General features: G+C 34.6%; 1 protein-coding gene across 1 annotated transcript; it reads left to right on the top strand.

Moving 5' to 3' along the window:
- Positions 1-1,658: 1,658 nt before the first annotated feature.
- Positions 1,659-13,368, top strand: LOC120075749 (mitogen-activated protein kinase homolog MMK1). The gene is made up of 6 exons (XM_039029393.2): positions 1,659-2,422; positions 2,544-2,673; positions 9,289-9,426; positions 11,017-11,349; positions 12,037-12,217; positions 12,879-13,368. Exons 1-6 carry the CDS (start codon positions 2,169-2,171, stop codon positions 13,052-13,054), a joined length of 1,212 nt encoding a protein of 403 aa, XP_038885321.1. The 5' UTR covers positions 1,659-2,168; the 3' UTR covers positions 13,055-13,368.
- The last annotated feature ends 1,734 nt before the right edge of the window (positions 13,369-15,102 follow it).

Genomic DNA, 15,102 nt, shown 5'->3' with positions numbered 1-15,102 from the left:
TATTTAAAAATTTAAAGATCCGCTTAATGACCATTGTCTCCCTTTTAATAACTATTTTTAAATTTTTCTTTTTTTTTTAAATAAAGTCTATAAACACCACATAAACTTAAAAAATAGTTAATTTTTTTTTTTTAGAATATTTGATTAAGAATTCAAATGTTTACTTAATTCCATTTAACCGTATTTTTAAATTTTTAAAATTTATAATTATTTTCTCCTAATTTCATACCATAGATTTCACATTTATGAAGAAAAAACATTTTTTTGAAAGTTATCTTTTAATATTTTTCAAGTTTTTTTTTTTTAAAAAAATAATTGAAAGTGGATAACAATAATAAAAAAAACCTTATAAGTACATAGAGTGTTTAAAAGTTTAATTTCAAAAAATAAAAAATAAAAAATCAAGTAATTAACAAAAAGGGCATTAAGTCAAATAATGTTTATATGTTTATAAGTTTCATTTTTAAAAATAGAAAAAAATCAAGAATATGTAGGAAAACAGGTACAATTTCAGAAAAAAAAAGCCAAATGGTTATCAAACTCAAATGGGGCCAAGTTTTTTATATTTTATTTTTGAAAAATTGTACTTATTTACTTACAATTTCTTTATAATAATTTTCTATCTCTACTAGGTAAAAATATTTGAATTTTTAGCAAAATTTCAAAAACAAATATAAGTTTTTTTTTGGTATAATTTTTTTTTAAATTGACTTTTGAAAAATATTTATAGACGGTAATAAAAAAACAAAGTAACAATCAGAGTTTATAAACTTATTTTAAATTTACATTTAATATAACATTAAGGCTCACTTGGTAAACCATTTGGTTCTTAGTTTTTTGTTTTTGAAAATTAAGCCTATAGACACTACTTTACTTTTCAATTTATTTATTTGTTGTTTACTTTTTACCACTGGTTTAAAAAATCAAGTCAAATTTCAAAGACTAAAAAAGTAATTTTAAAAAATTTGTTTTTGTTTTTGTTTTTAGAATTTGGCTAAAATTTATAAATCACTTTAAGAAATGAGAAACAAATAGTCTTAATTTTCAAATACTAAAAACAAAAATGCGAAATGTTTACCAAACAAACTCTAAACTTTCAATAGGCACAAAATATATTATTATTCTTACTATTATTATTTTAAAGAATGAATATACTTTAAAGTTGATAAACATTTTAGACAATATTGGAAATTACATCTATAAAACATTTTTCTAAAACTAAAGAGTTTATTGAACTTATTCTAAAAATCATTAAATCATTAACTAATTTTACAATTTAGATTTTTTTTAATAATAATAACAATATCTTTTTTTTCCAGTACAATAACATGGGTGAGAATTCGAACATTTTACATTTTAGTAGAGAATATAGTTCTCATTAATTAAATTAAACCATACTTATACTTAAATAAAAACAATGTTTAAGTTAGCATCGGAAAATAAAAGTTGGTCCACTTCATATGACGACATGATATTTTTTTATTAAAATTTTACATTTATTTTACCTCATTATCAATTTGAATATAACTTAACTGATCATAATATATATTATTGGCAAAAAGATCTTCACTATCGGATGTGGTTAACATTTTTGAAAAATAAGATTCCATTCTCTTAGGAATCAATCCATTAAAGGTAAAGTTCAACAACATAACCACGAAGACAAATCTTTATGTTTAGCCAAAAATATTCACAGAAAATCGCATTCACTTTATAGAGATAAAAACAATAGGTTTTTGTTTTTTGTTTTTTTTTTTCCTTACAATAAATAAATTATCAATGAAAATACGAATATTATCTCACTAGAAAAAGAAGAATAAAAAGGAATTGAATGCAAGTAATGAATTAATTAACTAATTTGTTTGTTTGTGTTATTTTTCCATCCCTTTGTTGTGGGAAATGTTGTGTTCTTCTCTGTTAATTATTAGAGGATAAAATATAGCTTTTACAACAAAAAAGGAAGAAGAAGAAAGAAGAAGAAGAAGAAAGAAGAAGAAAGAAGAAGAAGGGCTGCGGCAACTTTTTATAAGTAGGGACGGGACGGTCAGATCAGCAGATCCATCCGATTTTTTCAAGTTTGATCCAAATTAAGCTTTAGGGCTTTTTAATTTTTCACATTCAGTTGGTAAAAACGCCAATCAATTTTGAAATCCACCACCCCAATTTTAATGGACGACGGAGGAGCTTCTCAGCCGGACGATACCGTTATGTCGGAGGCGGCGTCTGTACCACCACCGCAGCACGACCCGGCGGCCCACCAGCAGCATCAGCCGCCGTCTATGGGGATGGAAAATATTCCGGCGACTTTGAGCCATGGAGGGAGATTTATTCAGTATAATATCTTTGGTAACATCTTTGAAGTTACGGCTAAGTACAAGCCTCCCATCATGCCTATTGGCAAAGGCGCTTACGGCATCGTCTGGTCTATGCGATCCCCTTTCTCTTTTCTTTTCTTTTCTTTTCATCTATTGTTTAGAGTTCCATTTTCGTTGTGTTTTTCTTTTTTTGTTGTTGATTTGGGGAGTGCGTTTTGATTGTTTCAGTTCTGCTCTCAACTCCGAGACGAACGAGCATGTGGCGATTAAGAAGATTGCTAATGCGTTTGATAACAAGATCGATGCTAAGAGAACTCTTCGTGAGATCAAGCTTCTTCGGCATATGGATCATGAAAACGTCAGTGAGTGGATTATAAGATTTTTTGGAATGTTGTTTATTTGGCCTTTATTTTTTGACTTTTATCATCTGGAAAGCTGGAAGATAAGTAATTTTTGTGGGCGTTTAAGCTTTATAGAAAAACTTTCATCATGTACATTGGTTGAAGTTATTGCTTAATTGGTAAATTGCATATTTTCTTTTTCCTTCACTCTTAATTGACTGAAAGCTGGCATCATTTCCATTTTCCTTCCTTCATCTGGTGCCAGTGTAGAAAGAGTTTTATTGGGAAGAACTGACGAAGCAATAATCTCAAAACATACCCAAAAAGAGAAAAAAGTAGTAGAATTCCTGTACGATATTGGGCTTTTTTGGCAAGAATGCTTTTTCTTGCATCGAGTCCTCACTTTTGTATCACAATCAACGATTATTTATATTACAAGCAAAATTAGAACTCCTAAAATATATAAGTTGCTGGGGGACAAGCCTTTCCATACTAAATCCTCACTGGTTTTTCTATACACTCATATGTAGTATGACAGTACTATGTTATCATACTGCATCAAGAAAAGTAGTCTCTTTTATCACTAATGGAAACACGATGTTTTCCATGGAGAATGAAGGTGTAGGAGAAATAGGAAATAACAGTCAGAAAGAGACTTAACTAATGTTAGATTTCATTGTCAATTAGTCTGAGAGCGGACAAAGGAAAGGCGAAACTCCTTCTGCCCTTGTTACAGGGAAATTCTAGAGTCTGTAGTCTCCACAGTGAGTTGAGAACCAAGTAACTGAGTAAGTTCTTTCCTAGCCTTTCCTACTCTTTTATCACAAACATGCATTGTGACTGACTGGTCCTTTGGTAATGCCCAAGAAGCTCTAAGTGCACACTTTCTTGTTGCTTCAGTTGAATTTTAACTGCCCCCCATTCTTCCTGACTTATCTAGCTCCGTCTTCAGCCTTTTATCTAACTCCCCTTGCTGGGTTTTCCCTCGTTGAACATAAATGCATTGTATTGGAGGTTTATCAAGAACATATATACATAAAGGTCCCACATACAAATATAGTAAGTAAGCAGCCTTGTCCATAGTTGTTATGAATGAGCATGAAGAAGCGGTTTAATCCAGAATACGTCGAAGAATATTGAAGCAGAGCATGAAAATTGAAAAGTGTGATAGATTCCAACATTCAAGACACCTTTTGGATTTTCATCAATATATGTATATCTCTATTCTAAATTGTGATTAAAATTGGGTTATAAATTTATCTGCAAGACGTGGGTAGCTTTAATAGTATATGTTAATATTGAAGTAGAAAAAGAAGACGACACAAGGAGTTTACGTGGAAAACCCTAATTCAGGGAAGAAAAACCATGGTTGAAAAGGACTTATTATTTTATGTCATATTTACAATAGACCCAACCTCAGATATAAATAGAATGAGGTGAAACCCTAATTTAGCAAATATAGTAAAAAGACAAAAATGCCCCTAGGGCTAATTTAACGTATTTCAACACTCCCCCTCAATTTGGGGCATAGATATCGGCAAGACCCAACTTGCTAATACAAGCTTCAAACGTCTGTCTCGATAACCCTTTCGTAAAAACATCTGCAATCTGTTGGACTGAAGGTACATAGGGAATACAAATAGCTCCGCGGTCTAACTTTTCTTTAATAAAGTGCCTGTCAATTTCCACATGTTTGGTTCTATCATGTTGCATGGGATTATTCGCAATACTGATGGCAGCCTTATTATCACAATACAACTTCATGGGCCCCGGACTACTCTCGTGAAGATCAGATAAAACTTTCTGCAACCAGATTTCTTCACACACTCCCAGATTCATAGCTCTATACTCTGCCTTAGCACTACTTCTGGCCACTACACCCTGTTTTTTACTCCGCCAAGTTACCAAATTTCCCCATACAAAGGTACAGTACCCTGAGGTTGACCTTCTATCAGTCACAGATCCGGCCCAATCTGAGTCAGTATATGCCTCGATGCTTCGTGTGTCATGTTTCCTGAACACCAAGCCCTTCCTAGGGGTGAACTTTAAATATCTCAAAATTCGAGTCACAGCTTCCATGTGCTCCTCATATGGACTCTGCATGAACTGACTTACTACACTCACAGCATAGGAGATGTCGGGCCTAGTATGAGACAAGTAAATCAGTTTTCCTACTAGGCGTTGATACCTCTTTTTATTCACAGGAACTCCTTCCGAAACACTTTTCAGTTTGCTATTGACCTCAATAGGAGTGTCAATAGGTTTGTATCCGGTCATTCCTGTTTCCTTTAACAAGTCCAGAGTGTATTTTCGCTGAGATACAGATATTCTTGCTTTTGATCTTGCCACTTCCATCCCTAGAAAATACTTTAAACTACCAAGATCCTTAATTTCAAATTCACTTGCCATTCTTTGTTTTAGCTTAGCAATTTCTGCCGTATCATCCCCTGATAGGATGATGTCATCAACATACACTACCAACACAACAATCTTTCCTAAGGGTGATTTTTTTGGTAAACAAGGTATGATCAGAATGCCCCTGAACAAACCCTTGAGACTTAACAAACACGGTGAACCTGTCAAACTAGGCCCTAGGAGACTGCTTCAACCCATATAAAGACTTCCTGAGTTTGCAAACATGATTCCCAAACTTAGCTTCGAAACCTGGAGGTGGACTCATATAAACTTCCTCTTCCAACTCACCATTTAGGAATGTGTTCTTTACATCTAGTTGATGTAGGGGCCAATCTTTATTCACGGTGACAGACAGAAGAACACGAATCGTGTTTAACTTAGCCACTGGGGAAAAAGTTTATGAATAATCAATCCCATACGTCTGAGTGAATCCTTTAGCAACTAACCTGGCTTTATACCTCTCGAGTGTTCCGTCAGACTTATACTTCACTGTGAACACCCATTTGCAACCAACTGTTTTGTGACCTCTAGGGAGAGCTACTAACTCCCAAGTCTTATTTGCCTTAAGAGCTCTCATTTCCTCCATTACTGCTGCTTTCCACTCGGGAACTTCCATGGCCACTTTGATACCACATGACACACGAAGCATCGAAGCATATACTGACTCAGATTGGGCCGGATCTGTGACTGATAGAAGGTCAACCTCAGGGTACTGTACCTTTGTATGGGGAAATTTGGTAACTTGGCGGAGTAAAAAACAGGGTGTAGTGGCCGAATAGAGTAAGGGTTTCCCGATTTGTGGTTCCATGCTACTGATTAACATTGAGCGGAGCAAAGAATCCTCTGCCTTCCAGACACGCTCTTGAGGATCCCCAGGATTCGGTCGTGGTATCTCTCCAGTTAAATATCCAAACTTATGGCGTCCCTCAAGAACCATTTTAATTGTTTGGGACCAAGAGAAGTAATTTTGCCCATTCAGCTTCTCTCCCGTGATCATTCCTGCAGAATTTCCAATTGTTCCAGATAAAAGATTAAGAGTTGGAAGAGTAGGAAACATTGATACCGGATTTTCTGAATACATCGGGGAAGAATCATGGCCATTCAATCTGGCTCCTAGGGCGACCATCTATTTTTGAAGACTAACTAATTGTTGTTGGAGTTCCCCATGAGATTCAGATCTGGAACTTTTCTGTCTAAAAACCATGGGATTTTCTTCAATGGAATCACCCATTCGAAACTGGGGCTGAACTGGATATACATGAGGAAGAAGCTGTCCACCATGGTACTGTGAAGAAGCTACTGCCCGAAGTCCACCAGCGGCAAAGTTCGGCAACCCGTGACCGGCGCTGCTCCCAGACGGCTGTGATGGTGGGTAACGGACAAAAGGCTCGGCGATCGGATGCGAGGTTGAAGAAATCGCGCCGATCTGACCCGACCCGGTAGCTGTAGATCCGATTCTGTGCGACGCTGAGGTACCGATTGGCTGTAGATCGATCACGTGCGCCGGCTGGGGAACGTGCGAGGCTGAGACGGTTGTGTGCGAAGTTGAGGGTCCGATCGGTTGTGACCTGTTCGCGTGCGCCGGCTGGAAAGCGTGACCTTCCACCACCACCTGCTGTTCGGCTGGAAAGGTCCGATCGATGGTGTTCGGTTGGAACGGCTGAGACTGGAAGCTAATCGGCGCGCCAACTGGAGCAATCCCACCACCTGCTGTTCGGCTCGCCAGCTGGATCTGTTCGGCTGAGCCACCTGGGATGATGGTTCAGAGATAGCGGTCAACCGCTGCTTGAATCACAGCCTCATTAGTCAGCGTACCTTCACCTATCAAGTTTGATGACTGAGTTTCTTCTACCGGGGCTAGGGTTTCATCACCTTGCTCTGATACCATATTGAAGTAGAAAAAGAAGACGACACAAGGAGTTTACGTGGAAAACCCTAATTCAGGGAAGAAAAACCATGGTTGAAAAGGACTTATTATTTTAATATTTACAATAGACCCAACCTCAGATATAAATAGAATGAGGTGAAACCCTAATTTAGCAAATATAGTAAAAAGACAAAAATGCCCTTAGGGCTAATTTAACGTATTTCAACAGTTAACACTTAGAGATGAATAGGGTTTTTTTGAAAACATTTTTTTTTTTGAAAATTTTATTTATTTATTTAAATCTTAATGTAAAAATTAAATAACATCAAGAGAAGAAATTAAAATTAAGAGTGAAGATAAGCTGAACTACCGTGAGTTGGCTTAACGTTCAATAAGGGCTAATGTAAATAACAAGGAGCTCAAAGGAAATGAGTTCTTAGCCACTCCACTTACCTAGAATTAATATCTTACAAGTTTCCTTAACAACAAAATGTTGCAGGTCAAACAATTGTTTTATGATGAAAGTCTAGGTGCACATTAGCTTGCTTGGACACTCACAAATACTAAAATGAGAAGGTGAAGATAAGTTGGCCACCTAAAGAACTCAAGGTGTTTATCTGAAAATGATGGGTCATAAAAAGAAATGTAAAGGATACGCCATATGGGAAGTAGAATCCAACAATCTATTTAAGCTGTCCTGATGGCTTTGCTTTGTCTTTCAACCACCACTCTAAGATGGCTTTAGGAAGCCATTCATCACTTTTCTTAGGTTAGTAGAGTTCATTCTAAAGATGTCCAACGAAAGAGCCCATTCCCACTGCAAAAACTCGAATGGTTTTTGTAGTCTCGGCCCTCTACATGGAGTGTTGGTTCAGTTTTTGGGGTCAATAAGGGTCATTGAATAATAAAGGCTTGGAAGGAATAGGTTTAAGCCATGGTGCTCATCTACGAATGATTTAATATCCTACGAGTTACTTTGACAACCAAATGTAATGGGGTCAAACGATGTTTCACGAGAATAGTTGAGGTGTACACAAGTTGGTCCAAACACTCATAAATATCAAAGAAAAAAACGCTAGTAGGCTCATACCCCTATTTTTGTTAATTTTCACACGTTGTTAATGAACTTGTTTCTTGTAAAGGTGATACAATATATAATTTTTCTTATGAATTATCATTTGCTCTCCTCCTTAGGAAAACCCCTTGTTTTTCCATTGGTCTCTCTTTATCACTTCATCAAACTCAATTGATCATCTAATATTTCTTTTGTATGAATGAATTCATAACATAATAGTATATTCATAGGAAATATAAGATTATTAAGGATAAATTGCAAGTTAATCTTTCATGTTCAGTCTACTCATAAATATTATCTAGACATGGTTTTACTGAAATCATAAAATCTTGTATTTTAAAAAATTGTACACTAGTACCTTTAGATCCAACTTCCTTCGTTAATATCTACACACACACACACACAAAAAAAAAAAAAAAAAAGGTGGTAGGGTAATATTTGCATGTAAGTGAAAGTGGGAGAGTTGGTTTCGCAATTTCTCCTAGACTTTTTAATGTGCCATGTCAGCTTGGTTATATTAATGGACTGTGTACCTTTCTAAAGGATTTATGATCTAAAACCAAGTAATGCAAGAGGCTTTTAAACTTCTAGTTCAAAGGCAAGTTAAGAATCTGTCCAACAATGAAACTAATTACTTAATATAATTTAATACGTAGCAATGTTAAATGCAGGTGTACTGATAATCCAAAAAATCACAAAAAACTAGTAATTATGTATAAATTGGTCCTGTGTCTAGTGGTTGCTGTCCTGTCTATTGAACTAGGGTGTAGATTGTGGCAAATATTTTATTAAGAACTAAGATATAACTCTACCATATAAAGATCTTTTTTAATAGAACAAAGATTACATGAAAGAAAGCTGCAATTTGCAACCATGGTAGGATGTCAACGCTTTCAAAGAAGAGCCAATTGGCTTAATTTGGATGCCATCACAATATATTGCAAGTGCTTAGCTATGGAATGCTGTTACTCAGATCTTCAGAAGAATCATTGATGTTATAATCTCTTAAATGTTTAAAATGTAATTTAGGTCGACTACGCTGATATTTTTCTGTTCTATTTTCTCTTATCTCTATGTATTATTTAATCAGCTTGGTGGTAGTTTCTGTACTAGCACAATAACAATCGGAAAGTTATGGGCATTACTCCGAATTGGATCATTGTACAATTATATATGGCATTTTAACACATAGTTGGCTATGCTACTTCCACTAAGGAGATGAGTTATTGTGTTTATGATGTTGGTTTAATTGTATTACTGATGATGGTGTTTCAGGTTGTTGCAATTAGGGATATCATACCTCCGCCTCTAAGGGAAACATTTAATGATGTTTATATAGCATATGAGCTAATGGATACCGACCTTCATCAAATCATTCGTTCAAATCAAGCATTATCAGAGGAGCATTGTCAGGTTACATTCTGTACATGTACTTGCTGGTGGATTATTTCTGCATTTTAAAATATGTTCAGATCTCAACCCTCTGGTCCATTTGGAATGTATACGTTCTTCCCATTATTTTTTAGAAAATCGTCAGAAGCATTTATGAAGTAAGGTGGTAGGCTAAGATTGATCTAGGATAACATTTTTTGGTTGGCAACAGTATTGTTACCATGCTTCTTCAAAATCCTAAGCTAGCTGTAAAAGATCGAAACAAGCTACTTTCAGTAGGGTGGCATAGGTCCTGTCTTGGATGAGGTTTTTATGTTTTCCACTCAGTGGCTTTGAGTCTTAGTTTTGTTTGTGATGTTTTGTGATTTTGTTGTTTTTACTTATCTTTGTTGATTTGATGAAAACTGTCCTTTTTTACTTACAAAAATCTTTATAGTGGAAGTGGTCATTTAATCTTCCTTTCTTCTAATCAACTTTTTTGGTGATAAGTATGGGGATGTATATTTTATTTCCAAAATTAATTGGTGACAATTTTGTGATATCGTGGGGTTCTTTGCGTACTATTTGCAAAATTTCACTTAAAATGCTATGTGCTTTCAAGTTTCAACAAATGTGCTCAAGTGTAATTTCATTGATGTTGATATTAAAGAATGAAACTTGGATTCTTTTGGCATTGGATCTTTCAAGACTTATAAATTAGTGGTTGGGCAGATGTTGATCTTGAAGCATTAACCTAAACACAGGGAGACATCCGTGGATAATGGTCCTCTACTAAAAATTTGACAAGTAATATAAATCTCAAAAGGGTATTTGATCTCTGATATTGGACTAGACGAAGAAGGTATTGATCTAATACAAAGCTAACCATAATAGTAATAACAAATAAGAAATTACAAATTTGGAAGATATCTTTCTATTCTTCTTCTACTAGGACCAAGCAAACTGGAGCTTCAACACTAGAAGGGTCACTAGGGATTAAGAACTATGGATATGAAGCCCCCTAGTTTCAAAGAAGGTTGATAGTTTGAGAGACAGATATAATAGGAAGAGATCTAATCTGGAGGTCATGGGATATGTTCACCTAATGAGTCTGTTTCAAATTCATCCTTTATCTTTGAGAAAGGGATAGCAGAGAGCACTGTAAAATGGAAACTCCAGAAAAGGTCAAGGGTTTCAAATAGTCTAGCTATCAAAACAACGAAGCTTAAGAGGGAGATTGTTTCCTAGTAAACTGGAAAACAATCAGGCTTTCAATGGAAAGTAAATGTTTGGTGGAACTTTGGAAAAAAGTTTGAATCTGAATTTGGAAGATAGAGGAAGTAGAGAGCTTGGATTTAATTTCAATATTTGATAATAATTCAAGCATTGGATCTTGGTCAATCATTTTTTTATTGTGAATCAACTCATATTAGATGCTTTAGATGGATGATGAGATTTTAATTTTTTTTAAGGATAGCGAGAAATGACTGTTAAACATGTATGATTATTTTTTCCTTCATACTCAATCCAATCATGCTTATAAAGTAGCGTATGGCTATTTGAACATCCTTTAACAAGATACTACCACCAGTTTCTACATCAAAATAATTGCTGTCTTTATGTATCATGCAGTATTTCCTGTACCAGATTCTTCGTGGATTGAAGTACATACATTCAGCTAATGTTCTGCACAGAGATCTGAAGCCTTCCAATCTGCTATTAAATGCCAACTGTGACCTGAAAATATGCGATTTTGGACTTGCTCGTGTTACTTCTGAAACTGACTTTATGACAGAATATGTGGTTACTAGATGGTACCGTGCACCAGAACTCTTACTTAATTCATCTGATTACACAGCAGCCATTGATGTCTGGTCTGTTGGTTGTATTTTTATGGAATTGATGGATCGGAAGCCCTTGTTTCCTGGACGAGATCATGTGCATCAGTTACGCTTGCTTTTGGAGGTACTTCCAATCATTTTTGATACTCTTCGTGATTCAAGTCATAATAGGGACATAATCGTATCTCTTTCACATCGTATGAGAGAATTCGTTTCAATGAGATAGTTTATTATATGCAAATTAAAAAAAAAAAAAGAGAGAAGCAATATGCTTTTTCTAAGTGTGTGTTTCTGAGGGAGAGAGAAGCTTGTGCTACATGATGCTATTTATTATTATTATTTTTATTAATCCTGAAAGCAAAAAACAAGCTGTTTCACAGCCCCTTCTATGAATATTTCTCATGTGGTGTTCAATATCAAGTAACATTTCAATAATTTAGTATTACTTAATTATAATATTAAAAATTTAAAACATTGATAAAAAAACACAAAAATGTATTTAAAAATTGGACAGAGATGAGCATATCAATTCTAAACTTATTTTGGACATGATAGTATCAGACCACGCTGAAATCTGAAGGGATCCTTCAGTTTTTAATTTTGACAGTTTGGTTCTATTTTGGTCCATGTTAAACAAATTCAATTGAACTGGCTGATTTTCTCCCCTAGTGTATATGTATTAATGTGCATCTGGATAGTATCGATGTAAAAAATACCCAGTGGTAGCTCCCGTGAAATATATCTATACGAACATGCCTTGTTCATAGTGGCATCCATTTGTTTACTGTTTGAGTCTGCTCTTATCATGCAGCTGATTGGCACTCCATCAGAGGCTGATCTTGGTTTTTTGAATGAGAATGCTAAAAGATACATACGGCAACTACCTCATTACCATCGGCAGTCATTCACTGAAAAGTTTCCACATGTCCATCCTGCAGCCATTGATCTGGTGGAGAAGATGCTAACATTTGACCCAGGACAGAGAATTACCGGTGAGTTATTATTGCAGTTATTTACATTGCTGCGGTCTTGTTATGTTGTTCCTGCAAATGGCTTCACAAACTTCAATGAAAGAGAGGGAGTGTTTTTTTAAAGTACAAAAAAAGAAAAGTAGAAAAATAGAAACCCTGTCAGCGATCAAACTGTCGATGACTTTATTGTCTCAAAAGAAAGAAATGTCTCACAAAAATCCAGAATTGTATCCTATCCTGCTGTCTGATAATAGGGCAAAAATTCATTGATCTCTTCAATTAATTGTAAATCCTAATTAGGTTTCAGGCAAACCCAAAACTTGCCTACACATGCTGATTGATTTTCTCACTTGTCTGTTTGAATTGCCTGATTTCTGAACTATGTAGATGGCCATTCTTCTGTTCATATTTTGCTTCGAACATTTTAGTATAAATGGGTTTCTTTTTTGTTTCCTGATCGGTTGGCAAATACTAAAAACATTTCACTGTTTTCAAATTGAACATTGTTATTGACGGCATGATCCAACTCTACATGTAAGATTTTTCTTTCCACATTCAAAATGTCAGGACGTTAAGTAAACTGTGACCTGTCTCGGAATGGTGGCCCATATGCCAACATTGGTCTTGATAATGATTTTTACCATTAGGTTCCTTCTATTAAAATCTTTTTATGTTTTTGCAGTTGAAGACGCTCTAGCCCATCCTTATTTGACTTCATTGCATGACATTAGTGATGAGCCTGTCTGCATGACACCCTTCAGCTTTGATTTCGAGCAGCATGCGCTTACCGAGGAACAGATGAAAGAGCTGATCTATCTAGAGGCGCTTGCATTTAACCCCGAGTATCATCACCAATAATAAGCTGTTGTTATTTACTGGAGGATTGTTCGATCTGTATGTTCATTATTAATTCCTTTGTGTATATTAACTGCATTCACGACTGGATGGGTTTTGGAATCAAATTTGTCCGAGTATGGGCCAGAATTAGGACTGGAAGAATCTTCATGAAGTTGTATCTGCCTTTTTTCTACTTCTTTCTACTACTTGTCATATTGTTCATTTATTTGATCAAGGTTGTTCATTTGGAGTTGGAATTGTTTCCCATCATTTATCCCAAACTTTGTACGAGGTGCCTTCATTCAAGGCTTGATTCTATAATTCTATTTTCCTCACATCAGGAGCAAATAAATTTTGGGCCAATCAGCTGGATTTTTGAAGACAGAAGCCTTCTGAAAACGTAAGGGATTTGTGGTTTCTATCACTGATTAAAGAATTATTTGAAAGAGATCTCATTATTCATTTTCGTTTGCTACTATTAGTTTTGCTAAACTGACCAAATTATTTAAGATCCATTATTGAATTTGTAGATTGTTTGCTGTTAGTTCTTAAATTTAAAGTCTTTGATCCTTGGGGGCGATGGCAGTGAAGCCAATTGACACCAGGTTCACATTGATGATAATGCTCGAGTTACCTTGATCACCATCTAGGTTGATTTCGGATTCGAACTAATGCTTGTACCATCGTTGCCACTACCATTGCTGCAATTGCAATCGTCAAGGCAAGTCTCTACTACTGGTTTTCTAGCTTTGGGAAAGCAAAAATGTTAATTTGCTTTGCAATGCATTTAACGTGGTATATCAATATGTCTAGTTTCACACTAATTAGAGAAGAAGAGATCATAGTATTAACTGAAAATGCATCTACAGCATGGTATGAGGCTTTTTAATGTTATTTTTCTCTTTTCTTTCTTTTTACTTTGTCATTAAGGACTGGTTATCATTTCCCCCACCCCCCCCACCCACCCACTCAAAGGAAAAAAAAAAAAGAAGAAAAAAGGAATAGTTCTTTTTAATAGTGATTACAGTACACAGCAACTTTAATCTTTCTAAACATGAACAACCATTCTATAATTTGTTAAAAATTAGAAAACTTGTATAAAGGAAAAATATCATACTACAATTTTACAGAAGAATTGACAAAGGTCTAACGGGAAAACAATGTTCAAGAATGTATAATTTCATAAGAAATCTCTGATTGTTTTGCTCTAGTTTTTAAATCTTATCAGAATATATCAAATAGTCTTTAATATTTTAGACCATTCTCAATTTAATCTTAAATGTTTTAAAATTTTCACATAAGTTCAACCTATCAAATTTCTTTAATTTTGACATAATTCTCAATTAATGTTTTAAACTGGGGATGGTATCATTTGACTTTTCTGCCTAGAAGAAAAAGATTTTGTTGAAGGGTAGGTTAGGTTTTGGTAATGGACATGTTTAGGTGTTGGTAATGGAGATGTTGACTTTTGTTAATGAACGAGTTGAATTTTTTTCATGTCAAACAACATTTGTTTGATATATCTATATGTTTAATTTTTTTTAGTACAATAATTATGAGGTGTAGATTGAACCTCTATTCTGTTGGATCGAAGTGCATGTCAATATCACTTATCCAAACTCACTTTGACATCTCTATATTTAAATTGACACATTAATAACACAATATTTAATTTAATAGAAGGTATATTAAGGATTTTATAAGCTCAATAACTAAATTACAGCCTAAAATTTTTTTGTTGAAAAAGGGAGGGAGAAAAGAAAAAAAAAAATCCATTATCTCTGTTTTTTAACAGTTACAATGGAGATTTTCTACATTTCCATTTTGCCTTTACATCTTTTAATAATTTCTATTTTGTTAACAAGAACCTTCTTTGTTACAACTATTTGAGTTAAAATGATACACATGAAGTAGTGTATTCTTTATTAGATCATAGATTTAAAACATTACGATCTCATGGTGAAGATATGTTTGAACGAATGGTCACATTGTTGTCCCATTACAACTATTCAGTAAGTGGTATATATATATATATATATATATGTAAATATATATTTTGTATATAGGTG

The sequence above is a fragment of the Benincasa hispida genome, chromosome 4 (assembly GCF_027475165.1).
Source record: "Benincasa hispida cultivar pf3 chromosome 4, pf3_genome.v1.1, whole genome shotgun sequence".
Classification (NCBI taxonomy): Eukaryota; Viridiplantae; Streptophyta; class Magnoliopsida; order Cucurbitales; family Cucurbitaceae; genus Benincasa; species Benincasa hispida.
Note: the sequence above shows the minus strand (reverse complement) of the source record. Positions and strands in the feature narration are given on the sequence as shown.

Excerpts from the sequence above, each read along its gene's own strand:
- LOC120075749 (XM_039029393.2), top strand. The coding sequence starts at position 2,169 with ATGGACGACGGAGGAGCTTCTCAGCCGGACGATACCGTTATGTCGGAG. Across the intron at positions 2,674-9,288 it reads GGCATATGGATCATGAAAAC|GTTGTTGCAATTAGGGATAT; the intron begins GTCAGTGAGTGG and ends ATGGTGTTTCAG. Across the intron at positions 9,427-11,016 it reads TATCAGAGGAGCATTGTCAG|TATTTCCTGTACCAGATTCT; the intron begins GTTACATTCTGT and ends TGTATCATGCAG.